The sequence below is a fragment of the Mus caroli genome, chromosome 17 (genome assembly GCF_900094665.2).
Source record: "Mus caroli chromosome 17, CAROLI_EIJ_v1.1, whole genome shotgun sequence".
Lineage (NCBI taxonomy): Eukaryota > Metazoa > Chordata > Mammalia > Rodentia > Muridae > Mus > Mus caroli.
Window position 1 is genome coordinate 27,043,672 of NC_034586.1, and position 26,907 is coordinate 27,070,578.

General features: G+C 50.5%; 1 protein-coding gene across 1 annotated transcript; it reads right to left on the minus strand.

Moving 5' to 3' along the window:
• Positions 1–6,072: 6,072 nt before the first annotated feature.
• Positions 6,073–25,756, minus strand: Tmprss3 (transmembrane serine protease 3). Its single transcript, XM_021149661.1, has 13 exons — positions 25,609–25,756; positions 24,395–24,536; positions 21,652–21,762; positions 20,663–20,779; positions 20,206–20,329; positions 17,674–17,799; positions 16,306–16,349; positions 15,772–15,937; positions 14,997–15,166; positions 13,204–13,299; positions 11,265–11,407; positions 10,509–10,661; positions 6,073–7,414 (listed from the first exon to the last, which is right to left on the minus strand). Exons 1-13 carry the CDS (start codon positions 25,624–25,626, stop codon positions 7,397–7,399), a joined length of 1,428 nt encoding a protein of 475 aa, XP_021005320.1. The 5' UTR covers positions 25,627–25,756; the 3' UTR covers positions 6,073–7,396.
• Positions 25,757–26,907: the final 1,151 nt, after the last annotated feature.

Genomic DNA, 26,907 nt, shown 5'->3' on the forward strand with positions numbered 1-26,907 from the left:
AACAAAAACTTTAAAAATAAACACAGGCAAAATCTCCCAGGACTAAAATCATCCAGGACCTAAAACGAAGTGAAATGTTCTCTAGCTTTTTACTGTGGAATTGAGAACTGGGAGAAAACTCCAGCAACTGGACCTCCCCATTCACTTGGCATTGTCAACCTGACACAATCTGGAATCATCTAGGAAAAGAGTCCCCGTGAGGGATTGTCTAGATCAATGTTTGTTTTGATTGTGTTGAAGTAGGAAGACCGGCCCACTATGGGTGGCACCATTCCCTAGGCAGCAGATCCTGAACTGTGTAAGTACAGAGTATAAAATGGGACTGTGCAGGGCCATGGGTGTAGATGAAGAGGGGGGAGGGAGAGAGCCCATGTCTGGCCAGAGTTCCTGTGCTCTGGGTGAGTGTAGGTGGGTGGACTGCCAGATGCTTTCCATGCGGCTCCAGGTGGACATCTGGCTGTGTGAAGCCACTGATCCCACACAAGGTGGACAAGGGACAGACCCCATACCAGGTTCTCAGTCTCTGGCATGCCACACTGGATATGGTAGAGGAGCTGAGAACAGAATAGAGGCCCCAGGGCAACACTCAGCCAGGAGGGGAAAGGAAGAGAGGTCAGGGGGAGAGGGGGCACTGGGTGGTTCCCATGCAGGTGAGTGTCTTTAGTCTGGTCCATGGCTTGAGCACAGGAAGGCCTTCTGACAGGAGGTTAAAAGCGGCTCCTTAGAAGAAAGCCTATCCCATCGTCTAAGCACAGTGGGCCTGATGAACGGAGACAGTCTATGGTTTTAGAGTTTTATTGTAAAAAGGCAGGGGGAAAGAGAGAAGATAAAAAGAGAAAGAGAGACTGGCCATGGCCAAGAGGAGAGAAGGGGGAAGGGAAAGAGCGAAAGAGAGTTAGAGAGTAAGAAAGGTGAAGGCTGAGAGAGAGAGAGAGGTAAACGCTTAGAGAGAGAGTAAGGAAAGTAAAAGCTTAAGAGAGAGAGGAGGGGCCAAGCAGCCCCTCTTATAGTGGGCTGTTGCTAGGTAACTGAGGGGCGGAGTCTAGCCAGAAGGCCAGAAGCTTGGGACATTGTCTATGTAATTGCTAGCCACACACTTCTCTTGTGGGGGCTGTACGGGCAGTAACTTCCACAGGAGCCAGGGGTCCAGGAGACATGAGGGAACGCCTTCCATCCCATGTAGGTAAAAATTATCACTACCGGGGCTTAAGACCTCAGCTCAACTGGAGACCAGGCCGACTGTGCATAGCCCATTGCCCCACAGGACTGAGCATAAATAAGCACACGTGCATCTCTGCCTTGATTGTGTGCTGTGACTAGCTGCTTTAAGTTTCTGTCCTCTGGACTGTAATGTAGAACTATCAAATGAAATAAACCCTTTTTTCTGACTTCAGACCTTTCTACCAGAATATTTTATCATCGTAACAACAATGAAATGAAGAATTTAACCTTGAGTTTTTAAGACTGATTTTATTAATGAATGCATATTTGTGTGTCTGTGTGCACACCAGGGCAGGGTGTCCAGGGAGGCCAGAGGCATCGGATCATCCTGGATCTGGACTTAGATGGCTGTGAGCATCCCAGCATGGGTTCTGAGAACTGGACTCAGATCCAACAAAAGAGTAGCTCCTGCACGCTAGCCATGCCTTCTAGGATACCCCAGTGCTCATGAGAGCAAGGAGAGAGAGGGCTGCATCCTTCACTAGTGACTCTTGGTAGAAAGGGAGATGACAAATGTCCAAACTGCACATAAAAGAGACAACAAGCTCAGCTCTCAAGAGCGGGAGCCTCTGTTAGCACCAAGGTGCAAAGGAGAGAAAGGAAAAAGACAAGAAACCACAGTGGGAAAAGCCAAGAATCCAGGTCCTGTCCATGAGGCATGACCCCAAAGCTTATAGAGAATAACTGTGAAACAGAACTGCTAGGCTTGCCTGTAATTCTAGCAGAGGAAGAAGGAGAAGAGGGAGGACCGGGTAGGGGGAGATGGAGGGGACCTGCCTTGTCCTGTACCTTCTTTTCTGTGATAACTGAATTGTGACCTGTGACCCCTTCTCCTCTGTGATCATACGCTGACCATTTCTCTATGAACTATACCCTTAATCACTGCTTCTACATGACTCACACCACCCAGGCAGCCCAGGATGTAGTCCAGGTCTACATGGTGATGTCCTGGAGTCCATTTTCCCGATACCTGCTGATAAGGTTTGTACTTTTTTTTTTGTTTTGTGGTTTGTTGTTGTTGTTGTTGTTGTTTGAGACAGGGTTTCTCTGTATAGCTCTGGCTGTCCTGGAACTCACTTTGTAGACCAGGTTGGCCTCGAACTCAGAAATTCGCCTGCCTCTGCCTCCCAAGTGCTGGGATTAAAGGCGTGCGCCACCACTGACCTGCTAAGGTTTGTACTTTTGAGTGGAAAGATATGGAGACTTTTAAAGCAAATTGTGATGTTAAAGTCTCTCCACCGTTTTTTCTCATTGTGTCTAAGCCAGTGTGTTTATGCACAAAGTGATAGCCTTCAAGTGGTCTGTGTTGGTGGCTTGTTCTTATAGCCCATTCATTCGCTCATCCCACCAGAATGTGTGAGCATGTGTAGACCCTAGACTCAGTGCCAGGGACCCAAGCATCAATTGGCCAGCTTCATTCCCAACAAGCCTTCTGCTTAGAGTGATGAACAACCTCTTACACAAACGGTGACACTGCCAAGAAGGATTAATGTCCTTGTGTAGTACCAAGGACAATTCATACTCGCCAATTTATACACGCACATGCACACATTTCTTACAAATGCCATAAAGAAAGAAGGGATGTAGTGGTTTGAATGAGATGTCCATCATAGTCTCCGGCATTTGAACACTTGGTCTCCAGTCGGTGGCATTATTGGATGGTACATCCTTGCTGGGGGAGATATGTCATTGAGGGCAGGCTTTGAGATTAAAAGCCTCATGTCCTTTGCAGTTTTCTCTCTCTGCTCATACTTGCATCCAAAGATGTAAGTCCTCAATTTCTGTTCCAGCTGTCATGCCTGCTGTTTACCGCCATGCCTTTCTCCCATGATGCACTTATCCATCTAGAACTGTAATCCAAAGCAAACTCTTGCTTGGTCACGGTGCTTTGTCACAGCAACAGAGAAGTAACTAACACAGAGGTGTTTCATGAACGCCAGGGAGGATCTAGTCCCTATAAGCACACAGAAGGGGTAACTAAACTAGCATCCAGCCCCTCTCAAAGAAGGTACTGCCGGATGGATAGACAGGCCATGACTCTGCATGCCGAGTTCGCTACAGGCTCTGCCTGGACTCGGGCTGTGGTCTGTGCCTGCGGTAAGCCTACTAAAGCTTTGTTTTACAGGATGTGGGTAAGGATGGGACACAGTGAGACATCCTTGAGTTGGTGACATTTAATTTTTAGGCAACGGAGGGGCTTGGCAGGTGGCTCAGTGTGTCACAATGCCTGCCATGCAAGCATGAAGGCCTAAGTTCAAATCCCCATTACCCATGTTTAAAACAAACACACAATGTTGAACATGGACACACACACACACACACCTGTAACTCCAGCACTGGGGAGGGCAGGGCAGGGCAGAAACAGGATTGCTAGGGCTTGCTGGTCAGCAAACAACAAACTCTAGATTCAACGAGAGACCTTATATTAGGGGGATAGGGAAAAGAGAAATAGAAGGATCTGTTTCCAGATCAACATCTGGAAAGAGAAGAACACAGCCACCCTGCTGACCTCTGCCTTGAGCCAGCAGCTATCTCTGGGAAAAACAAAATGCTGCCCTAGAGGAAGAAATCAGCCAGGACCTTGGATCATGGGTGTCTCTGATGGCGCTGAATAAGTAGCAAAATGCCAAAGTGTCTGGTCCCGTGTGGCTTTCATTCCCACTGAAACAGACTAAGATGAGCCATTCTTAGTCCGTATAGTGCTGGGCCAATGTGTCGTCTTAAGAAGATGCATCCTTTCTCACACCCTAGACTTCTCCCCGCAGAAGAGGGATCACTCGCCAGTCCTATTTCTCAGCGTTACTGGACTAACATCTAGTCATTTCCGTGTGAAAGCCAACATTTGGGAGATGAGAACCTATGAGATGCAATCAGGCTTATTCGAGGGCCAGCAGCTTGGCAGATGGATAAGGCTGTCCTAAGAGCTCTGCTTTGGAGGATTCAGGGATGCAACCGATGTTTACAGGGAGGAGAGAAGTAGAAAGGCTGCGTCTGGATGCTGTCTTGACTTCCAGTACCCTTTCCCTCTGGCCTGAGCCCGACAGTGGAGTCCAAGCTGTTGCAAGCCAAACCTCACAGAAATGCCCACACTTCCTGGTAAAGACTATGAAAAGGCTGAAATGCTTTATGTTGTATGAAGACCACATAGATGTCCTAGATCCTGTAAACCTAAAGAAATACAACTCAGCAGTTAGCACATTGATCCTCTAGGCAGGTCTTTTCTTTTGAATTTTGAGTGCCAGGCCAAAGGAAAAGGACCTAAGGCTTGCAGAGGAGTAGGAAGGTGAAGCAGGCCTTGTGGCAGGGTGGGCTGGGGGATGTGAGAAGGCTTAGGGAAGAGAAGCAGGAATGTGGAGGGGAAACAGGCCCGAGGAGGACAATCAGGCCTCGGGGAAGAAATCCTGACGAGGGTCAAAAGAAGGCTCTGCTAAGAATGGCTCCCAAGAAGTAGCCAAGCTGTCACAGCCTAGCGCAATGACAGTGGTAAGCCTATTGAAATGTGCAGAGGTTAGACCAGGCACCCAGTCTGTGCTGATTAGCTGGGCTGCCGTCTGTATTATCCAAGACAGTCTGTAAGCATCGGAACAACAGTGACAGGAAAGGATGAGGTCACAGCAAGCTGAAACCTTCCTTCTCCAACCTGTCTGGCTCTCTCAAGGGGGATGGTTACGTAGGAAAACACCTCACTTCACAGCTTGCCTCTATCCCACGGAAACTGGAAGTATTGTCCAAGAGAACCTGGCAAAGCCCACCAGAAAAGACAGCACCCCCAACCATCATCTAATATTCCTCCTCCCAAAGTTTCGCTTACAAGAAGTCAACTGAATACAGTCCAATGGTATTAAATGGAAAATTCCAGAAACAAACTACTGGTGAGTTTTCGGTTACTGTTTTGAATACTATAGGGGAAATCTCATGCCTTTCCACTCTCCTCCTCCCTAACCCTGCCAGGACATAAGTCATGCGTCTGTACAGTGTGTCCACACTGAATATGCTACCCACCTACTAGTGATAATGATAGTGAGCTTCATTTATTGGGTGGAATCTTGGTAGAGCAATGCGTATGTCCAAATGACCCTTATTCTACTTTGTAATGGTTACAGATATAACGAAAGACATAACAGCCTTGTAGGTAGGAGCCTTACTAAGATCCTTGTGGCAATGGGCAGGGTTCTGAAGGGAGAGAGCCTTCAGTTTCGGGATTTGAAGGGAGTTTCTGACTCTTAGAGGTTGCAGGGAGGGGAGTTCACACCACACCAGTGACCTAATCTGAGTGTTAGGAATGGAGCAAGAAGACTCTAGATAGGAGGGTGACTTTGGAGTTTGAGATGGCCTTGGGTCAGTGCATGGGGAGCCCTTGATTGCCTCTGGCTGCAGGGGGAGGGAGGGGGGAGGGACTACGGAGGAGGCCACAGTAGGTCCCACCTGACTGCTCTCTGCCTGAAGTGGCAGAGGCTGCAGATGACATGGCTTGACATCTCTGAGCATGCGACATCTGCTCTCTGTTGTACTGGCTAGTTTTATGTCAACTTGACACAAGCTAGAGTCATCAGAGAGGAGGGAGCCCCAGTTGAGAAACAGCTTCCATGAGATCCAGCTGTAGGGCATTTTCTTAGTGATTGAGGGAGGAAGGCTCAGCCCATTGTGGGTGGTGCCATTCCTAGGCTGGTGGTGGGCTTGCATTCTATAAGGTGGCAGGCTGGGCAAGCCATGAAAGACAAGGCAGTCAGTCAGTAGCATCCCTTCATGGTCTCTGCATCAGCTCCTGCCTCCAGGATCCTGCCCCACTTGAGTTCCTGTCCTCACTGCTGTTGATGATGAGTGTAACATGTTAGTGTGAGCAGCCGTATGTTTTTATAACTGCTGTGCTTTATTTTCAGTGAGGATTGTCATCTCTTACTGTGACTAGTAGATGAAGCACGTCTGTAGGGAGGGATGCATATGGAAAAGAACCATCCGTATAGGGCTTGGAGCTGCCCACAGTTTCAGGTACCCACTGTGGGTCTTGGGACCTGTATTCTATTCACAGAAAGCTGTGTGGGGCTCTAATCTGGACAGGGTTGAGTCAAAGTACAATGGCTATGTGTGTACAAAAGTAGTTTGTCTTGCTGATGTGTCTCCCACCACCACATGCACACACACACACACACATACACACATACACTTTTTGTTACAGCCACAAAACAACTGATTCCTACTCTGAAGACATCGTTTGTGACAAGCCTGAGTGACCTATGGCTATGTCTCACATAACCCTCCTCTATTATTGGGTAATATGGAAACCACAGGACTGTGAGCCATGTAAGAGGGGCCCGGACACCATCAGCTATGACCCATTAGCAGAGTGCACAGGGCAGGGGGGTGAGGCAGACCCCATCACTTAGGACTCCTCGATTCAGCTTGCTTTTAGTGTCCAGTCTTGTCTCTGCCCAGACCTGTGTCCCTCACTCTGCTTATGCATCCCACAATGCAATATGGGATACTTCTGAGATCTGGGAAACCTGTTCTAACAGGAAAATGCAAACTCTTGACATGTGTAGGATGGACTTCTGATGCGAGCCCATGATTTCCGTGCCCACCACCCACCACCTCAAGCCCGAGGACAAGCCAAGCTAAGCGAAGGGACACCTTCCAGAAGGGAGGAATTCATCAAGCACCAAATCCTGTGAGAAAACAGTGAATTTGTCACAGACCAAGTTCCCCACTCCCGGAACCAGCTCTGGGAAGGAGACAATTGGGTGGAGATCTGAGATCTGGGAACAAACAGGTGACTGCATCTTCAACAATCCACACCAGTAGTTCCTGGCCTCGTAGCTGCCCCAACTGGTGTTCGATGGCTTTGCATGAGAGCTTGCCTGTGTTGGCAGGAACTCTGAGGAGACAATCTAGGGTGGTGGCAGGGAAAGGTTCCACGTGTGTGCATGAGTTGGTTCATGAAGCACAGAAAGAGCTTCCAAGGTCGTTTCAGCCCCAAAGCCCAGGGGCCAGGGGCTTCAGCAGCAAGCAATTCCAGGTGTCGGGGTTGGGAGAATGCCCTTCCCGCTGTCTCCCTTTCAGTGCAATGGGCAGAGCAGTAAAGCTGATACTCGCATCCAACATGGCCACACAGGAGTCCAGGGAAGGCTCGGGCTGTGACCACCCTCAGGAGCTCAGGGGCAGGCTGGTTTCCTTTTCTTCAAGTCTTCAGATCTCTCTAGAAGTGAAAACAGGGACTGCTGGTTTTCCCCTGCAAACCATGTCTCAGACAGATTTTTCCACCAGGTGTTGTCAGTGGTTACTGAGGAGGGGAAAGTCTGCCAGCTCTGGATGGCTCCCACCCAGGAGGCCCTTTGCACTCTTCATCTCTACCCAAGATTGTCCCACAGAGTGCTACGTGAAGGTGCTGCGGCTCGGCTGCATGCTCCCGAGGGTTAAGTTAGGACAGAAACATTTTGTTTTAAGTCCTAACTGGATAAGGAAACATGGTCAGTAGGGTGAGGATGAAGGCTTGGGGACTCCCTGGGCCTGGCATAGAACAGTACCATGGAGTGAGAGGAAGAACCTCCCATGAGGACAAGCCAAACCTGGGAATCTTCCTACAGAATGAAGGGGGCCTCCAGACCTCCCTTGAGCTACTTGGAGAGCGATTTAAAAGCAGGTGTGTCTGGCAGGTGACATTTCCTGCAGGTCCTCTGTGGTCAGAGGCAGCTGATGACTAAGATGCTCCGAGAGACTGTCCAAAGCCCAGCCCGCCACCATCGTGAAGCCCCTCAGACAACAGGACACTTCAGAAACCAGCTGGGTCTTTCCCTGCTTGCCAATGAGACTTGATACACCAGCCTTTCTAAAAGAATGTTCAAAATGTTAAGTTCACCTGGTCCTTACACCAGATCCCTAATTGAGACTGACTGGAAGAAGGTCCTGGGGCTCTTCGGTTTTAGCAAATGATCAAGAAGGATTTGTTCACTAAAAGTTTTCCATCTGTTTATCCCTCTGGGTGGAGGCGTGCTGAGGTTCTGATCTGGGTGTGGCTGTACTCATACGAGTCCTTACTAGTTTGGGAGCCCCCATTTATCCAAGATCCCATCTATCGTGAGGAGTGTGGTAGCATCCGTCATGGAGCACAGTGTAGGGAGCACCCTGGCTAGGTCCCTGTTCCTGTCACGGCTGCCCGCCCTGTGTCCCTGACTGCCCCATATTCTTGGACAGTATGAAGCATCAGGAAATAGTTTCTTGGCTCTGTGTTGGTTTAGAGTTCCAAAACAGTCACGTGGCACCTGTGTCCCAAGACATAACCACAGGACGACACACTTGCTTTCTGAGGTTCCTCTATCCCTTGCCACACCTTCCAGGGACATATGGCCAGTCTGCACAGTGCCTTCAGTGCCCTCTGTGTAAGGGCATCACCTGCTCAAACGCCCCTTTCACAAGGGGAAGACAAGTGTTAGCTAAACCCTTTACTGAAGAAGAGCCTGTGGTACGAAATGCATAATAGTGCTAACAGACTGCTTCAACTGGTGGCTTCCTACCGGCCTGTGACTGGCAGCCAGACCTACACTGGTCCAGCCCTACGGGCTCCATCATGCATCAAAGATGGAAGCAAGGCTGTGGAAAGTCACAGCTATGGCGAGTGTTGCTGAGATCTGAGCATGTCCTGGCCTCACCTGCCACCACCTCATTCCCACCCTACCCCAACACGAGAGACATGTTCAGTGTCTTTCTTCATTTAGATGAAGAAGAAAAGAGCTTGGGGTGTAGCTCAGTGGTGGGATCCCACCTAGTACACACAAGACCTTGCATTCAGCCCTCAGAACTAAAAATTAAAAAAAGGAAAAAAAAAAACCCTTGAGTTAAACCAATAATGAAAAAGTAGTATAATTACTATATTTAGTAATAGTAATTTATAAAATATAGATGAGCTTTCTAAAAGACAACAATCTCATGGCACCGGACACAGTGATGCGTGCAGCCACCCCCTCTGAAGGCTGGAGGATAGCTGGGAGGTTAAGAGCACTGGCTGCTCTTGTAGAGGACCTGGGTTTGATTTGCAACTCACAACTGTCTGTGACTCCAGTTTCAAGAGATCTGAAGCCTGCTTCTGACCTTCCAGGTATTTCGCACACACATGGAGTACAGACAGAGATGCCGACAAAACAGCCACCTCATAAAACTAACATTTAAAAAAAGCAAAGAAACAGAAATTAACCCCTGAGGGGTGCTAAGGGTGTTCTTGAAGGTTTCTTTTCTTATTTAGTCAATTGCTTCAAATGACAAGAACCCTTTTAAAAGGTCCTTGGGGTGGCCCAGTGCTTAAGAGCACATACCACTCTATACTGCAGTGGACTTGATTGATCCCCAGCTCCCACACTGAGCACACACACACACACACGCACACACATGCACACATAACACACACATGCACACACACACCACATACACACCACATACACACAGACATGCACACATACCACATACACGCAGACACACATACATATTGCTCCAACATATATACATACAGACACATACACACACACTCCATACACACACACACACACACACACTCTCACACACCTTATAAATGTTTTGGATCCTCACAGCCAGTTGCTGAAGACTAGAGGGCAGGAAGGGACACGTGTTTCCCTTGGGATGCTAGGAGGATTTTTAGAACCGCACAGAGAGCATGGCTGCACACATAAGTGCGTCAAATGCCATGGGATTGTTGTGTTTTAAACATTTGCCCACGTTACATAAATCTCACTCCTACTGTGTCAGCAGAAAACATCTTTGAACCTGAACTAGGCAATGATGTAAAACCCGTCTGAGATAAAGTTAGTAAATGTTTGCCTAGCGCCTGATGTGTGGCCAGGCCTTGCTTCCCCACAGCCTTTCCCCTCTCAGGAGAGACGGGGGTTGTGGATGTCTGACTTTCATTGCAGCAAGGCCTGTGTCTATCAGAACATCTCTCTGTCTGGTGCCCTGTGACTCTCAGTTCCCCTGTCTTCCCCTCTCTGACCAGGAGCCTCTGTAGGCCTGTACTGATTTCCCCTCCCTGAAGAAAAGCAGATCTGGCTCTCGGCAAGGGATCAACTTCCCAGCTCATCCACTGGTCACCTTTCTCCCTGTTGAGTCAGGCAGGGCCATTCCTTTGGTCCTTCCCCTGTATGCCTGGGTCACACCCGTGGGATTAGCTGTGTTCTAGGACTGATACCCACGTCTATCTCCTCCTGGCTCCCTGTGGCAGAGCTGGGTGCAGGGAACATGTGAGCTGGAGAGTCAACGCCTACCTCCAACTGGCTCACTCCACCCACCTCCAACTGTTCGTGAATCCAGTCCAGGAAGGAGGTGATTCGAGTATAGACTCCAGGCTTGTTCACCTCAGCACAGCCGATTCCAAAACTTGTTGCACCCACTAATTTCCACAGTCTCCTCTCCTGGCACACTAGGGGTCCGCCACTGTCTCCCTGTAGGGTCAACAAGAGGCAAAGGTCAAGAGGCTGGGACAGCTATACTGTCCCGGCTGCACAGACTTTCCATGTCATATCACCGGTGAACCATGTGCACACCTCTCCCTGTATACTTCTAGAATGGACTCAAGACATGGCTCCTTGACCATATGGGAACGTTTCCTTCTGGCTATGTCTGCCTTCAGATCCCAAACACTACACTTTTAGGTCAAAGGTGGCCTGTGTAGCCCACTGAGCTGGAAGAGAGGGAGTCTGCCTGAGCCAGATCTAACTCACTGTGTCCAACGGCAGTACTGAGTCTAATTCACTGTGGCTTTTGCAAGCCCGGCTTCATCAGCTCACAGCCCTCTTTCCCACTCAGAATCAGGCTGGAGAGATGAGGAGAGGCCACATCCTGTGTGCCCTGAAAGACTGGGAACCTGGGTAAACACAGGCTGGGCCACCAAGAAAGCCAGGGGATATCTTAAGCAAATCTCTTCCTTGTGCCATGTAAATTTGTTTTTCACGGGGAAACTGGCAGGGGCCTGTCCCATGGGCTGGGTCACTAAACTAGACCCTGGCCTTTTGCCGAGGCCCCAAGGGCTACTGGAAGTCCTTTACCTGGCAGCTGTCCACACCGCCCTTCAGGTAGCCTGCACAGAGCATGGAGGGAGAGATGATACCACCATACACGTCCCTGTGGTTGCAGATCTTGTTTGAAATTAAAGGGACAGCCGCGTGGTTCAGGACAGGGGAGGCGTCACCTGCCTCAGAGTAATGTGAGAAATTCATAGTGAGACAGAGTTTGGCTTAGAGAACAGAGTCAGGAGAACCAGGGGACATAGAACTTTCCACCTAACAGGAAGCAGTCACAGCAAAGACCAAGTCTACTGTAACTGGGACAGCTGTCACGGAGCCCGTGGCACCCAGAGCATCCCCTGCTCAGTGTGCTGTCCCACAGCCAACCAAGCCTCGACCCATGCCAGTCAGTCCACATTGGAAAAGGGAAACTGAGGCCCTGAAGGCCGCCCACCTCTGGACAGAGCTGAATTCAGTCAACAGTAACGTGTCCCTCCAAATACAGGTGTGGGCCCTGAACCTGTGGCTTTGCCATTGACTAGGGAACCATGAAGGTATTCAAGGGTATGGTTGTGAGCTAGCCCAGATGATGCTGGTAAACTCATGAAAATTACAAGGACCTATCAACAACTCGAAAAAGGCGCCATCAGAGCAAGAGTCAGATCAGCCTGTCAGCCTTGAAGTCGGGGATGAGGCCGTGAACCCAGGAGCGTGGGAGCAAAGGTAAAGGGACAACAGCTGTCACCGTCCCCAGAGACAACTGAGGAGCCAGCCTACAGAACCAGTGACCCCTGAGGCTGGAAGGTAACAAACAAAGTGGGCATTGAATCCTGGAGTTTGAGAGGCTGAGGCAGGAGGCTTGCGGTGAGGTTCCTGTGGTCAGCCTGGGCTGCAGTGAGAGCCTGCACAAACACGTCTCCAAAGGCGAACCCTGAGCTTCTCTTGTGGGTTGACTATAACCTCCTCCTTATTTGCCTGCCTGCAACCAAGACACGTGATCTTGCTTGGAGCAGAAGCTGCTAAAGTATGGATCAGGTACCATGTGGAGGCCGGGTTACCTTGCATTTAGGGCAGGCTCTAGATCTGATAACTGATGCCATGGGGTCAGGGGTCAAGGGACTGAGATGATGGAATGTGGTAGGTTGGATACCCAGAGCTCACATTAGGGGAAAAAACAAAACGAAAAACAAAACAAATAAACAAAAAAAAAATCAAAAATCAAACAACCACATAGACATTGGGTCTGGGTTGACACATTAGCCAGCCAAGGAACACTAAGGATCGCTAGAGCCACCAGACACTGGAGAGATGCTGGGACAGACCTCCCCTGAGGCCTGCGGACATCTTGATCTCAGACTTCAGAAAGATAGAGGACTCAAGTCTGTCCTTTTGAGCTTTTAGAGCCATCCAGGCCTCAGTAGTTTGGCTACAGTTTTCTAGTGACAGCAGGCTGGCCTGTGCCTAGAAAATGCACAAAGGAAAGCCATTGCTGGAGAGACTGTGTCAGCACTGTTCCTTGATGCAAGGGATACAGATGTCCCTGGCAAGTACTTGACGTGACCATCACTGAGAGTGTTAGCACTACCAAAGCAGTGGAAGTAGCTGGGTCATGCCTTCTATAGCAAGCTCATAGGAGAAAATAACACACCATGCCAGTTCTCAGGCAAGACTCCGTCATCTTGTACTGCTTGGTACAAGCTTGAGGCTCATCAAGGTGTGCTTCAGACACTTGCTTCAGTAGAGTAAGAAGGGGCAGGAAGGAGGGTTGGGTGGAGGCCTCACCATGGAGAAGTACCCACACTTCTCCCCTATAGCTCATTTCTTCATGAAACCTCAAAACATCACACTGTCCAAAGAGGAGTGGCACCATGGTGACCCACGGCTATTCAGCAGATGGCTGTTGTGAACAATCCCTAACCCTGAGCTGGGACATCCAAGCATCCCGAGGGGCCCTCCTAGTCTCAGGCTTCAGACCACTGACCTCCATCCTCTGTGGCTCCCCATCCTGAGGTCCAGCACAGTTTCCCATCGGGAAAGTTCTCTTCAGAGTTGGGCAGACAGATGGGCTGAATGGTCTCTGTTAGAAGGGGACACAATGAGGTGAAGTTCCTGAAGCCACTGCCCCAGAAATCAACTGACCTTGTGTTCAGGTCTCTAAACCCACCCCCTAGGAAGTGGTTGGGCCTTGGTTATGGAGCTAGCTCAGAGCAGAAGCCACGCCCACTCATCTCCCAGATGTAGCCCTAGACTGTGGCAGAAGTCCAGAGCCCATCAGCCAAGCCTGGCTGTAAAAGGCTGGACAGTTGGACAGAAGACAGTTCAGGCTTGTGAGCTATGTGGACCTCATCACGGTTGCTGGAACCGCAGGAGACATACACAAAGGGGCTGATGGATTTATGACAAGATTTTACTTGCTCAAATGTGCATTGGGTCACATGTGGCTGGCCCTTGGGCCACAGTTGATCATTCCTGGACCAGACGTTAAGTGTTTGTGATGACAGCCGGCCTGCATCTAGGCTGTGCCGCTGATGCTCTAGCAAAGCCAAGCAGCTGCATGTGCCCAGGGCTTCTGTGTGAGCAGCACCTGAGATGCACCCTCTCCTCCCCATCCTGCATGGTCATCATGGAAAAGTGGAGAAGGATAGAGACATATTTAACTATTTAACTCTTTAGCCAACTACACTACAGACAACTCCCTTTCTAGAATCAAATATCACCAACAATAATTAGCAAGTAGCCCCCACCCCCACTTAAGCAGCTTTTCTGTTGCCCTTGAAATCACACAGGTTTGCTGCCGAGAATAGGAGTCTACCTTGGAAATGGCCCTGCCTGCCCTCCAGAGTGCTCAGCCTTGGACTTTTACTTAAGCCAACACTCCTCCTGCCTTGTGCTTTGTGAGTTTTGAGAGTTCCAGCAGGGCTACCTAGAACCTTCCAGATGGAAGAGGGAGGCTCTTTGCAAGCCCTCAGGCTGCCCCAGCCTGGGACTCTGTTCCTTCCACTGGGGATGCCCTACAAGAGGCTGCAAGTAGCAAAAACCAGGACAGCAAAGTGCTCTGAGTCCCTGAGGACAGGCAGCTCTCTTCTGCCGCCTAGAGGCATCAGGTAGCCATCTGCAGCTGGCACAGGGCAGAGAGAACAGAGCAGAACTGGAAGGCTGTGAGGTTGAATTGGCACTAGAGGGACAGCCAAGGTCGACAACCTAAGTCTAAAGAAGGTAACAGGCTGAAATCTTAAGCAAGGGTTCCGTCTCCTAACACGCTCACACTGAAAACACCTAATTCGGGCTGGGAAGGTGGCTGTGCTGGCTAAGTGCTTGCTGCACAATCATGAACTCCTGAGTTTGATCTGGGCCACCCATGTAAAAAGGCAGCTGTAGTGGCATTGAGCGTGTTACCCAGTACTGAGGAGGCAGAGACAGAAGGGTCCCTGGGGCTTCTTGGCCAGTCAGTCTATTAGGCAAGTCTAGATCCATAAGAGACTGAATCCCCCAAAAAAGCAAGGTGCTGCTTCTTAAGGAACAACATTCAAGAATGACTTCTGTCCCCTATGTGCATGCATACATTTGTGCATGCACATGCATGTGCACATTGTGTGCTCTCGAACACACACCTTTAATGAGCAAATGCAATGCACCTACATCAACACCTAGCTGAATCCGATTTTGGAATTTCCACGCAAGGATAGTAAAGCAGACAGTATAACAGTGCCTTGCCAGGCAAGCTCTTGAAACAAGCTAAAAGCAAGTGCGGGGCGGAGACCTAAACGTTTGTACCGTCAAAGGTGAGTGGCTCGGACAGCTTCATGAGGGCTATGTCATTGCCCAGTCGCTTTGGCTTGTACTTGCTGTGATAGATGATTTTCTCCACCAGATGGGAGGGCACAGGACTGTCCATCAGGGACACAAGACCCACCTGGACAGTCCAGGACTTGGGGTGGTACAGGCTGAAATGCACAAACGGAGAGGTGAATCTCAGGAGAGACCCAGCCCTGTTGAACTCTGGTGTCCCAAGAGCCCAGGGAAATGGTGAGAGATGTCACCAGGTGGGAGATGGCCCAATGCCCTACACATCTGTGCCCCACACAGACCACACTCGTGTATACCCCCAGACAGGTCATTCTTTCCACAACACCCCAGAGATATATGCATTTGAGATCTGGGCTAAGCTTTGCTCTCTGCAGAGAGGCCCTTCTCCATTGGGCAGTAAGGCAGACACAGCTTCAAGGGGGTTCAGTGTTCTTTGGATACCCTGCACTTCCACCCAGGGTATCCTGCTGTGTCATACCATGGATGAGGAGTAGAGAGCGACAGGAGGACCTAGGACCCTTATTTCAATGGGTCTCATTCTGCCTTGAGCTCCCTCCTCCCTTTTCTACCTTCCCTGTGCCAGCTCAGCTCACGTCACTCTCAGACGCAGAGACAGATCCACTGTAAGGCACATGGCTTGCTGACTTGCCCTCACCTCCAGATCATCCCATCTCTACCTGACCCAGGACTAGGCAAGGCTCTGGGAAGAGCAGAAGCCACAGCAGCAGGCCCAGTCACTCACTCATAAACACAGTGTGCCGCAGTGACGATCCACAGAGGGGTGATGACGGAGCCCCCACATAGGTGGTACCCCTGGAACTGGAGGCTGACCTGCCAGGGCCACTGAGTGAGCGAGGACATGTTTCCACCCACAATGCGGGGACTGTAGCCCGTTCTTGTGCCACAGGCTACGGAAGAACAAGGGGTTAGGGGTAAACTCTGTGACCTTTTCTGGAGGAAATGTCAGCACCCCAGCAAAATCCCTGTGCCCTACCCAGAGCTCACAATACTGCCAAATCTCGGGCAATGAGAGGGTCAGGCGGACAGAAGCCTTGAGGGTGGGTGGGGTTTGTGGGAGGCAGTGGGAAGAGCTGTTAGTGTAAGAGCATGCAGAGTCACCCTGCCCATCAACAGTGTCCCTGCTGACAGTGACAACTGGTGCCTAGCCCCACACTAGCATCCAAGAGAAGGGGTCTTGAGCTGTACCCAATGGGGGCTGTGACTCTATCAATGCAGTCTTCCCTATCAGTGGATCCCTACATATTCAGACGCTTACCTGAGCACTTCAAGGTGACCACGTGGCCTGAGGTGCAGCCTTCCCTGCAGCGGAAAGGAACAGTTCATGGGCAGGCCAATAAGCTGCTGTTTTTATAGACCAGAGGTCACACATGCCAACCTGGGGCCTGGGTGTCAGAGGAAAGCCTGGCTTCAGAGAACCTGTGGCATCTGCTCCCTGCTTTAGCCTGAACCCCAGTGGGGAGCTCTCTTGGAGCTGGGGACTGATTGTTGCTAAGGGAACCTGGTTTTTCCCCCCCAGAGTTTTGGGGGTTGGGAGCAACTGGTGAAGATGAAAAGGCTTTACAAAGGATGCTGTCTTCTTCCCTTCCCTGCTTCTTTGCTTACATCACACTCACACAGGTACACACACACACACAAATACACAGACACTCACACTCATACTCACACACATTCGTACACACATACATGCATATATCTACACACATACATATACAAACACATATACACACACACTCACATTCACATACATACACACATACATGGATAGATATACACACATACATATGCAAACACACACATACAAACATACATACACATTCACATACTCACATACATATACATACATACACATACATGCACACACACATACATATATAGACACACTCATACACGCATACACACACTTACATACACACATACATATATATATTCATACTTATACATACACATATCACAAACACATGCATACATATATAAAACCCACACACATGTGCATACACATATATAACACATACACACACACATATACATATGTATACACACACAGACACATGCATACACACTCACATACACACATACATATATATACTCACATATACATACATATATATACATATATACATATACACACATACACACATATACATACACAACATCACATGCATACACACACCACCACCACATATGCAAACACACATATACACACAGACATACACACACACACACACACCCAACACACACACACTCAGACACACACACTCCATCACATATACACATTACACACACATATGCAAACACACACGCACACACACACACACACACACACACACGCCTCCCTGCTGTGAGGCAGGCATAGCAATGGCCTGACAGCAGACAGCATACCTGCCTGTCACTGCTGCTCCTTTCTGGTGCTTTCTTCCCTGCCTCCACTGAACCAGACTTTCCAGGGCTGGGATTCATCCCTGCACCCCAGATTATGCACGACCACCCTAACCATAGCAGTGAGCTCCACCTCTGCTTGTAGAGGTGACGTTCTTTCCCCTCACGGAGTACATCTCAGCTTCCCAAACTCAGCCTGTGGCCTGGCCCCAAAGTAGACAGCAGTACCACCTGTCTAACTGCTTACCTCATGTACACAGAGTGGTGTAACGCCGTCACCTTGTCATCTGACAAGAGGTGATTGATGGACACAAAGTCGCCCTGGAACTGCTCCTCCAGCGCATCCACTCTGAGTTGGTCTGAGCTCACATAGCTGCAGGCACATTGGAAACCCAGACCCAACAGTCAGGGTGACTGAGATACCAGCCACCCCTACTCACCAGGTTACAAGCTATGGGGACCTCATTTGGTCCTCCCCAAGTCACCAAAGGCTTCATTTTCCTGATAAATTGCATACATCTTAGCCAGGCGTTCCAGCTTAGCTGTGGCCTGGGGACCCGCTTGCCGACCCACAGTCCACAGCCCGGCCTGCCCACCCACCCAGCTCCAGCCACAAAGAAAGACCACTTCCTGCCACAGTTAGGAGGTCTCCGTCTACCCCACTCTGATGCTCTTGATTTGGCTGCCTCAGGGGAGGCAGCTGGATGTCTGGCTCCTGAGGGTGAGGGGACATTTGAGAGCCTGTTTCACTTTGCCTAGCACTGTCATAGAAGGCAGTGGCTTAAGGACCCTGGGACCAAGCAAATGAGCTCAATGCCAAGAGACAGGTATGCACAGCCATGGTGCAGAAGAGAGATTGAAAGAAACAAGAATGGGGTGGAACGGCTGAGCACAAACCCAGCCATAGAAAAGTGCGAAGTGGGGGGTGGGGGGTGGATGCAGAGTTTAGGAAGTTCCCAAGGAAGGTGGGGAGCAGAGTGTACTGCAGGTGGCCATCTTCTCACTAACCCAGCAGTTTGTCACCCAGAAGAGCACCCAAATGCTATTAATGCCACTGGGACTCAAGGAAGCACGGGTTTGAAGAAAAAGGCATCCAGATATTAGCCAGGCATTTCCTTCTGGGGCGTGGGGGGTGGGGTGGGGGAGAGGCTGCAGTTGGCTGCCTTGGTATAAAGGAGCCTGCTTTTGCTGGGATGCTGGGTCATAGGGAGATGGACAGAGCAATGAGCTGGGGTAGAGGGAGTCTCAGTGTCACAAACGAAACCTACACAGGTCACCTCAGAGCTGCAGCAACCGCCACCACAGCCATGGTCACGCCTACACCCTAATGACCACAGAGCTCCCCACAGCCTTTTAAAGTGGAGGCTTATTATTCATTCTAAGGGAGAAACTGCAGCAGGTCTCACAAGACTGGCCTGAATCTACAGCGAGATTTGAGCTAACTGGCTTGTGCGTATATGCGTGCGTATGTGCATGCATACATGTGTACGTGCATGGGTTTTGTGCTGTTTGAAATCTCTACCTTTTCTTTAAGGAGTAAAGCTAGGTAATTCTCAACATTGTCTCTTAGTAACCTTCGCAGCTGTCACTGCAATTCAGTTGCAACTGGTTTCAGAACCCAGGCAGGCATGGCATACAGAGGAGGGAGGCCTGGGGGACCTCAGCTGCCGGGTGCCTAGGATCCTACTGGTTTAGATCCCAGACAGAGGTGTGTGTAGCCATGTCGTTTTAAGGGCCCTGCTTCCTGGGTTACAAAACAAACTAGGGTATACTTCAGAGTTTGTGACCACCAATCTTGCCTCTCTTGCTCCTGCCTCTCCAGTACAGGAATTACAGATGTGTCACCTTGCATGCTTGTTACTCTCAGTTCCTAAGATGAGTGTAGGAACTTGGGAACCTGCCTGTGGTGAACTGGGGCCTACAGTATCAGTGGCCTCCAGGGAAGCAAGGCAGGGGTCAGGAGTCAATAGGGATGACTATGAAGGAGAGGGGGGCCCTTGGTCAGGCAAAAGCCTGCTGCTACAATGTGGAAAGCCAGCAGCTGGCTCCCAGCCCTGAAATTGGAAAGATGCTGTGGTGGGTGGTCTCCTGGGGCTAAGGGTGTTTTGAATAATTGCATCCTTTTGAGGATGTGAGTACAGGATGTGACCAGCAGGACCCGATGCCTGTCTCCAAACATCTGCTCTTTAAGCTGCAAGGCACCCAACCAGAGTATTTCTTTTTCCACTCAAAAGTTCTGGGCACATGAACAGTTTGCTTTCTATTACTGTTTTCCTTTCTTCCTTTTTTCTGTCTGTCTGTCTGTCTGTCTGTCTGTCTGTCTGTCTGTCTGTCTTTGGACAGGAACTCACTTTTCAGCTCAATCTGGAACTCCCTTTGCTCCTGCCTCTCCAGTACAGGAATTACAGATGTGTCACTTCGAATGCTTGTTACTCCACTGGAACAGAACCCATGGCTTTGGCCATGCCAGATTAGAGCTCTACCAACTGAGCCCCAGTCCTCGTCCCAGTCCTAGCCCTAGCTCCAAACGTCTAAATAGCTTTTGTATCTAAGGTCTTGGACTAGCCCTGAGAACTCCCTTCATAGATGATGTTCTTCATGCCGTGGAGTCACCTAGCTGGTTGGGACTTGCCCTGCTGTCTGTGAGACCCAGCTCCCCGTGCCAGGGAATTGGGGGTGGGTTGAGGAAGGGTGCTATAAGAACAGAGTGTGACTCGTCGAAGCATCTAGAGAGTTCTGTATCAAGCTGCTTTTGCTCTGCCGTTTGGCCTTGACTCACCTGGGAAACCCCAGCTGGGCACAGGCAATCTTGGCATAGTGGCTTTTCCAGTCATCGGAGCACATGGTCCTCCACGCAGCGGCTGTGAACACTTGGAGCGCCGCTCTTTGGCCGCTCACCCGCACTGGCCAGGTATGGGGGAGGGCAATGATTACAAGAACAGGCAGAGGCTGTAGCGGAGCTTGCTCCACACACCTTCTCTTCTAACCTGACCCGTTGTTCCCTGTTCCTGCCCACAGCCCCTCCCCCACAAGATGCTGCAGTTCCCACCCACCCCCAACTCAGAACCTGTCTGCTCCCCCAACTGGATGTAAACATGTATAACAGTTCTCCAAGAACCCAGCTAGGCACATCCCAGCTGAGGACAGGGCATGACGCTGGCTATGCCTGGGGTTCATCGGACAGGAAGGGCACGTTGCTGGCTTGTGTTCGCTCTCTGTGATTGGTTGCGACTCACCGCATCGGTACTCATCCTCTGCGTTCTTGCAGTCGGAGACCCCGTCGCATCGAGCTGTTAGTTCAATACACTTGAAAGATGAATGGCACCTGTACTTCCCAGAGCAGTCGAAGTGGACTGAGGAAAGGGAGGGGATGGGAGAATGCCAGCAAGTGGCCCCTTCAGTGCACAGCACCTACAGCCATGTACCTGCCCTGTGGCCTTGAACTTGCCTATCAATAATGAAACCTGCATTGAAACTACATCTCCGACAGCAGCCTGTTTCCTCCAGTCATATTGTCTATCCTGAACTCCAAGAGGTGGGGCTGCCACAACCACAGTATCACTACCTCCAGGAATCACAAGACAGTGCAGTCAGACTCTCAGGGATTCAGAGACAGGACAAAACTGCATGGTTAGGACCAACGCACTAAGCTGGCCCAGCAAGAGCCCCAACTGGGACCACTCAGCTGCTCAACCGCCCTGCTTCCTTTTACTCTGGGCCTGAAGCCAATGAACCCTGAGCAGGAGGCAAAATATGCTGCCCTGTGCTGCAGTTAGTTGAAGGAGAAAATAAGAAACTATAGACTCTAAGAGAGCCCCTTCCTTGCCATGACCCACTTTCTCAAAAGCCCTACATACCTCCCTATAAAAATAGCTGTTGCGCGTGGTATGACTTGAATGGAAGGCTTTGTTTGCCCCACCCCAGCCTCTGCCTTCCCATCTCAGAGTCCTGTTTCACCTGCTACCTTTGAGTAATTCTAACCGGCCAGGTACCCTGGTGGCAGAGCCTGGAGCACAGCCAGCGGCCCCTGCCTATTCCCACACTGGTTTGACATTCATGCAGGATGATCAAACCCACAGCCATCAAACCCAAAGGACACCGGCCACCAGTAATTAAGGCCAGGCAGCAGCAAGTCTGGACAAGGGGGTGGGGGCGGAGGGTCTCATGCAAGTTTAAATGCCAGAACAGGTAATCGAGCGCCTACTAAATAATAGATGGTACTCACTGCCCAGGCCGATGGCCAGCGCCAGTATCAAGGCGATGATCCCAATGACAATGATCGGAAAAAACTTCAAGGGCAGAAGGGACAAGATCTGCGCGGCCACTGCGTCTCCGTCTGAGAACCAAAGGGATGGGGGTTTGGGGGAGCTGGGGAGCATCAGTTCTGAGTGACATGAAACTTAAAAGTTTAGCCATGTGTGCTGTGTTCCCTCTGTGCAAAGAAAGCACTGGCCCAAAGACAACTGACTTGGTTAGATGAATGACCACGTTGTCTGGGTCAGTCTTTGCTCACCCAGCTCTCTGCCCCAGCTTAAGTGACATTGTTGTGGGCTGAAAAGGATCCTCACTGGGAGCCCTTGACACAGAAACCCTCAACAGCCAAGACTGGGATCTTACTTGGAGGCCATAAAGAAGAGAAGTTAAGATGAGGCCCGTAGGGCAGCGGCTAATCTTGTATGATTGGTGTCCTCAGGGAGGGGCAAGGTTTAACACAGACACATGCATAGAAGAAAGATAAGAGACTAGGAGAACAGACATCCATGGGAAGATGAAGGCAGAGGGCAGAGTGATATGTCCACAATTCAAGGAACCCTGTAGGGTATCAGCCAAGGGCCTGTATCTGCACAGCGTCCCGTGTGTATTCACAGCAATGAAACCTTACTGACATCAGGGCTCTCAGACTCCGGCTCCCAAAAAGGAAGACAAGGAGACCGTTGACTGAGCCACCCAGCTGTGGCATGCTGTCCCAGCAGCCCTGGGACCTGGGACTTCCTTCAACTGTCATGGAGGGTTTATACCATGTGGTTGAAGCAAGGAGGGCACTGGGCTCTCTCAAGCCACCCCAAGATGGCTCTTCCTCTACAGAGCCACCGGCAGCCTTTGTTCCAGGCCATTTGCCACATGTGAGCAGAAGCCACCATGTAAGTGCCTTGTTTTCCACATCCTCAGTATGGGGCTGCCCAGTAGCAGAATGCTCAGCTCAGTACATTTCTGCTTCCAGATCAGAGCTGTCATGGCTCTGCATGCCGCTCTCAAGGACTGGGTTCCCAGACTCTGGATTCTTCAGCTCTAGTGGGAACCACCTACTAAGTGCAATACCCACTGGGGAGGGGGCTGGCAGTGACAAAGGTGATGAGGTCACCTGCTGTTCAGGGAGTGACAAATCCCTGTCCTTGATGGACATGGGAGAGCCCAGCTCATTGTGGGTGGTGTCACTCCAGGGCAGTTGGTCCTGAATGGCATAAGAACATGGCCCAAAAAAGCCAGGAAGCCACATTCCTCCATGGCCTCTGCTTCCGCTCCTGCCTCTGGCTTCCTGCTCTGTGTGAGTTCCTGTCCTGACTTCCCTGGATGGCAGACTATAAACTGTGAAGCTGATCTAATCCTTTCCTTTCCAGGTTGCTTCTGGCCATGTTTACACAGCAATAGAAACCAAGGTTGGACACGTGGGATGCTGTGTAAGATGTATCTCTCTAGAGAGGCTCCACAAAGGACTGACGAGCAGGAAAGCCTCCCCGGAAATGAACAAATGAAAAAAGTGGACTTAAATTCATCCTAACATCACCATGACTTTGCTATGACCACACCCACTGGTGCTTACGATGGAAGGGATGGCCGGTTTCTTACACAGCACGGGGTAGGGAGCGGGTCATGTTTGCTTCCCCATTTGTGTGAGATCGGAGATGTAGCTACACAGCTTAAAAGCAGATACAATTCTTGCTACAGTAATTCTTGCCACACTTCCAGAAATGTATCCTAAACGTTGTCAAGGGTATACACAGACTCCTGTCTCCACACACCCTGTGGAGGATGACACTCATGACCGTGGCAAGCATGAAGCAGTCTGAACAGCCAATGAAAGGGCATCGTAAAGCCTTGGCATTGTGGCAGCATACACGGGATAGACCCAGGGGTCTTTTCAATTCATAAACCTACGCCTTCTACCTTGTTCTTCTTACTCTGTCCGCAGCCCAGATGGCTTAAAAAGAATTGTTTGGGGATCCCATATACGCGTCGTTCAGAGGCACAGCCTTCACTCTCCACGTTCCCACTCTCACCCATTCTTCCCATTGCTCCTGAGCCCTGTTCTTCAAACTAGCAAGCCACAGATAGCTCTCAGCACAAAGACCACATAGCGGCAGACATCAGGCGGGGAATGCTACCTTCATAGATATGTGACTCATAAAACCAGTTTTCCTTCTTTGGATGGCTGGACCACTCGTTCTAACCTGACATTTGACCCTTGGCAACATACAGCTTGCCTGAATTTTCTAGAAGGGCGGTGGCCATTTGACCTTCTTTTGAGGGAAGCAGAGCCACTGTGGAGTTTGGTTCTCTGAAGACACCCCCGACCCCCAAGAAGAGAGGTTAAACACAAACACATGCATACACGTGCACATTGCCTGCAGAGACTCAGCAAGTGCCTGAGCCAAAGGGACTCCTTCTTAGCACCCTTCAACTTTGTGGTTCTACAAGATCAGAAAAAGTGTCCAGCCAGTGATGGAAAGATACCCAGGATGGGTTGGGGTCATAGCAAAGTCCTAGAGTACCTATCTAGTGTGAGTAAGGCTCAGTACTGTAGAGAAGGAGCAGAGGGGAGGAGAGACAGACAGAGGGACGTGGGAGAGAAAAAGAGACAGAGTAGGAGAGTGAGAGACTGTACGAGGGGATCCCCCGCCTCCCAGCCCCAGACACTTGACCACATTCATCCCTTCTACACAAGGCCCGCAGCCCAAAGGCCCACTTACCTGGTGCCACAGGACTTATTTTCAAATCATCCAAGCCGAAAAGAGATCTGAAGGAGAAGGGAGCTTCGGCTGCCGGAGGGTCGTTCTCCCCCATGGTGACTATCTCAGGGCCTCTGATGTTGGGTTCCGGCTCCACCTCCACCTGCTTAGTCAGGGGTGAGCAGGGTTGGTCCCTGTGGAAAGTGTGGGCACCAGGGGTGCCTCTGTCCCATTTTAAATCCTTTCAGCCCCACACGAAGCCCACACCCCCTGTGGGTTTGTCGCAAATATCTGTCTACTGAGAACACAACTTTCTCGAGGCCACAGAAAATCGCAGAGTGGCTTCTAGAGCTGACAAAACTCGGCATTTTAATTCCTTTCAAGTTAACAGTGGCAGTGCCTTCTGTGTAGCCAATCAAGTGGTGCTTTTAGAGATAAGCCCCATTTGTCACCCAGAAGTCACCGTTGTGTTGTTCCTTAGAAAAAACTGTGATCATCAGGATGAGACGGTTCTCCTTTGTCCAACATTTTGATGTTTCTTTCTAGCCATAGGATTTACCTGTCATAGACATAAGATCTTCCGATACTCAATTTATGTGTCCCAAAACGAAGGCAGCACCCGGGAATGGGCACTGTCACGGTGTTAGTAGCGGCCCACAAACACAGCCCTTTCCTGGCTCATGCAAGCATGACCTAATTGAGAAAGAAAGTATCCGAGCCCTGGGGACCCAGGCCACCCAGCCAAGTGAGGAGTGGCTGGGAGCCTCCACCTCAGGCCAAACCCTCCAGCTCGGGCCAAACCCACACAGGGTTCTGTTTCTTACAATAGAGACCTTCTGGACAGGTCTGGGCGAGCCAGAGATGTAGGGTGCTCCCGGGTGAGCCTCAGATCAGTCCACAACAAGGTGCTGGAGGAATCTGCTTCCACCAAGGCTGAGGTCCACAGAGCCCTCCCCGCAGAGGCTGGCGAGAATCTATGCCTGCCTCCTTCCCGGCTACCTGTTAAGGTTATTTACATTCCAAATGGAGCTACTCACCATTAAAAACTAACCTTGTTTTTTTTTTTGTTTTTAACTTTTACAATATTAGTCAACTCTAAGCTTCTGGAAAATATGCTTTGGGGGAGTCTCCCCTCCCCAGCAGGCCGTGGTTGGCAGGTCCCATATGGGGAAGCCGGGAAGTACCTCAGAGTGCATCCTGGAAGCGCCCCACCCCCACCCCATCCCCGTACTTACCATTTCTGAATCGGCCATCCTTGGAAGCAGGAATAATTTCCGTTTTCATTATAAAAAGCAAGCAGGAGGGTGAGCAGCTGGCAAAGGGGAGTCCAGTAGAGAACTATTTCTACCAAGTCACTCAGCTTTGCGGACTCCGTCACTGAAGCCAGCGGCATCACCGTGGCGCCTCTGTAACTCAATCTGAAGGTGGCTATCAGGTAGCCCTGGTAGTATGGGCGCAGAGATAGGAGAGAGCAGCTTGTAAATGAGCAAAGGCAGAATTATAGGAGCGTCACGGAAGAATGTAGGCCCCGAGGACACTCGTTTTGTTCAAATGTGAACAGCAGGGCCATACCCAGTGCCAAGCAGACAGCCCCACACAAGGGCACATCAGCACAGGTGACTGAGGCTTGGTTGAGTCCTACAGCTGCCCCGAGGACAAAAGTTGGAGACCAGAGGATGTCACGTACTGAGCAGAGACTTGGAGGTCTATAGTGCAGGAGTCTCTATGTGCTCAGTGCATCTGTGTTCAACTATGTGGGCCTTGGGCCATACAGAGTGCTGGAGGAGATGAAGATGATGGTGTAGAGTATGACCTCTGGGAAGCAGAGTCCTCAAGACATGACAGCATTAGTCCTGTGAAATAAGGGTTAGGTTGTTCGTCGTAGGCGACCATGACTTCAAAGCCAGGAGAGAAGGTGCCCCCTAGGAAATCCCTGTGCCTGGAGCCAGAGGCGGCCAGGGAGTCTGAGGTGCAGCTCAGAGAATCTGCAGTGTCAGAAAGGATTCCAGTTTGCTTCCTCTCTGATAGACGGACCCGGGACAGAATGAGCTCAGCAGAGCAGACACGTTCGTTAGGTTCTGGGTGAGAGAGCTAGACACACAGAGTTTGAGCAGGCTGCAGCAGGTGTGAGCCCCAGTGGCTACACTGTGCTGATGACAACAGCTGGAGAGGTGTTTGGAAGTGGTGTGCTTTCACCGTGTGCTTTCTCCAGATGCTGAGACAGGAGGATCATGAGTTTGAGGCCAATGGGCTACAGAACAGGTTCTAGACCAGTCCAGGAGTAGTGAGACCTGAGGTATGTGTGTGTTTGTGTGCGTGCGCATGCGTGCGGGGGCGGGTGGGGGGGGGGCTGTCCAGGCCCCCCCCCCAAATGACTATTTTCCTGCCTGTCTCCACCTACCCTACCCTTTAATGTCTGGATTCACTGAAATCCCCCATGCTTGCAGGTCCTCTCTTATCTCCGACGACTCTCCGGGTCCCAAGATGAACATTTCTGGAGACAATGACAGGAGACTTATCTCTGAAGCTCTCTT

What these genes read in the sequence shown, in the direction of transcription:
- Tmprss3 (XM_021149661.1), bottom strand. An exon ending in GGTCACCTTGAAGTGCTCAG is followed by an intron (nt 15,938 to 16,305) that starts GTAAGCGTCTGA and finishes GTTCTTCCGTAG; the next exon opens with CCTGTGGCACAAGAACGGGC. An exon ending in GCGGCACACTGTGTTTATGA is followed by an intron (nt 15,167 to 15,771) that starts GTGAGTGACTGG and finishes TGTGCATTTCAG; the next exon opens with CCTGTACCACCCCAAGTCCT.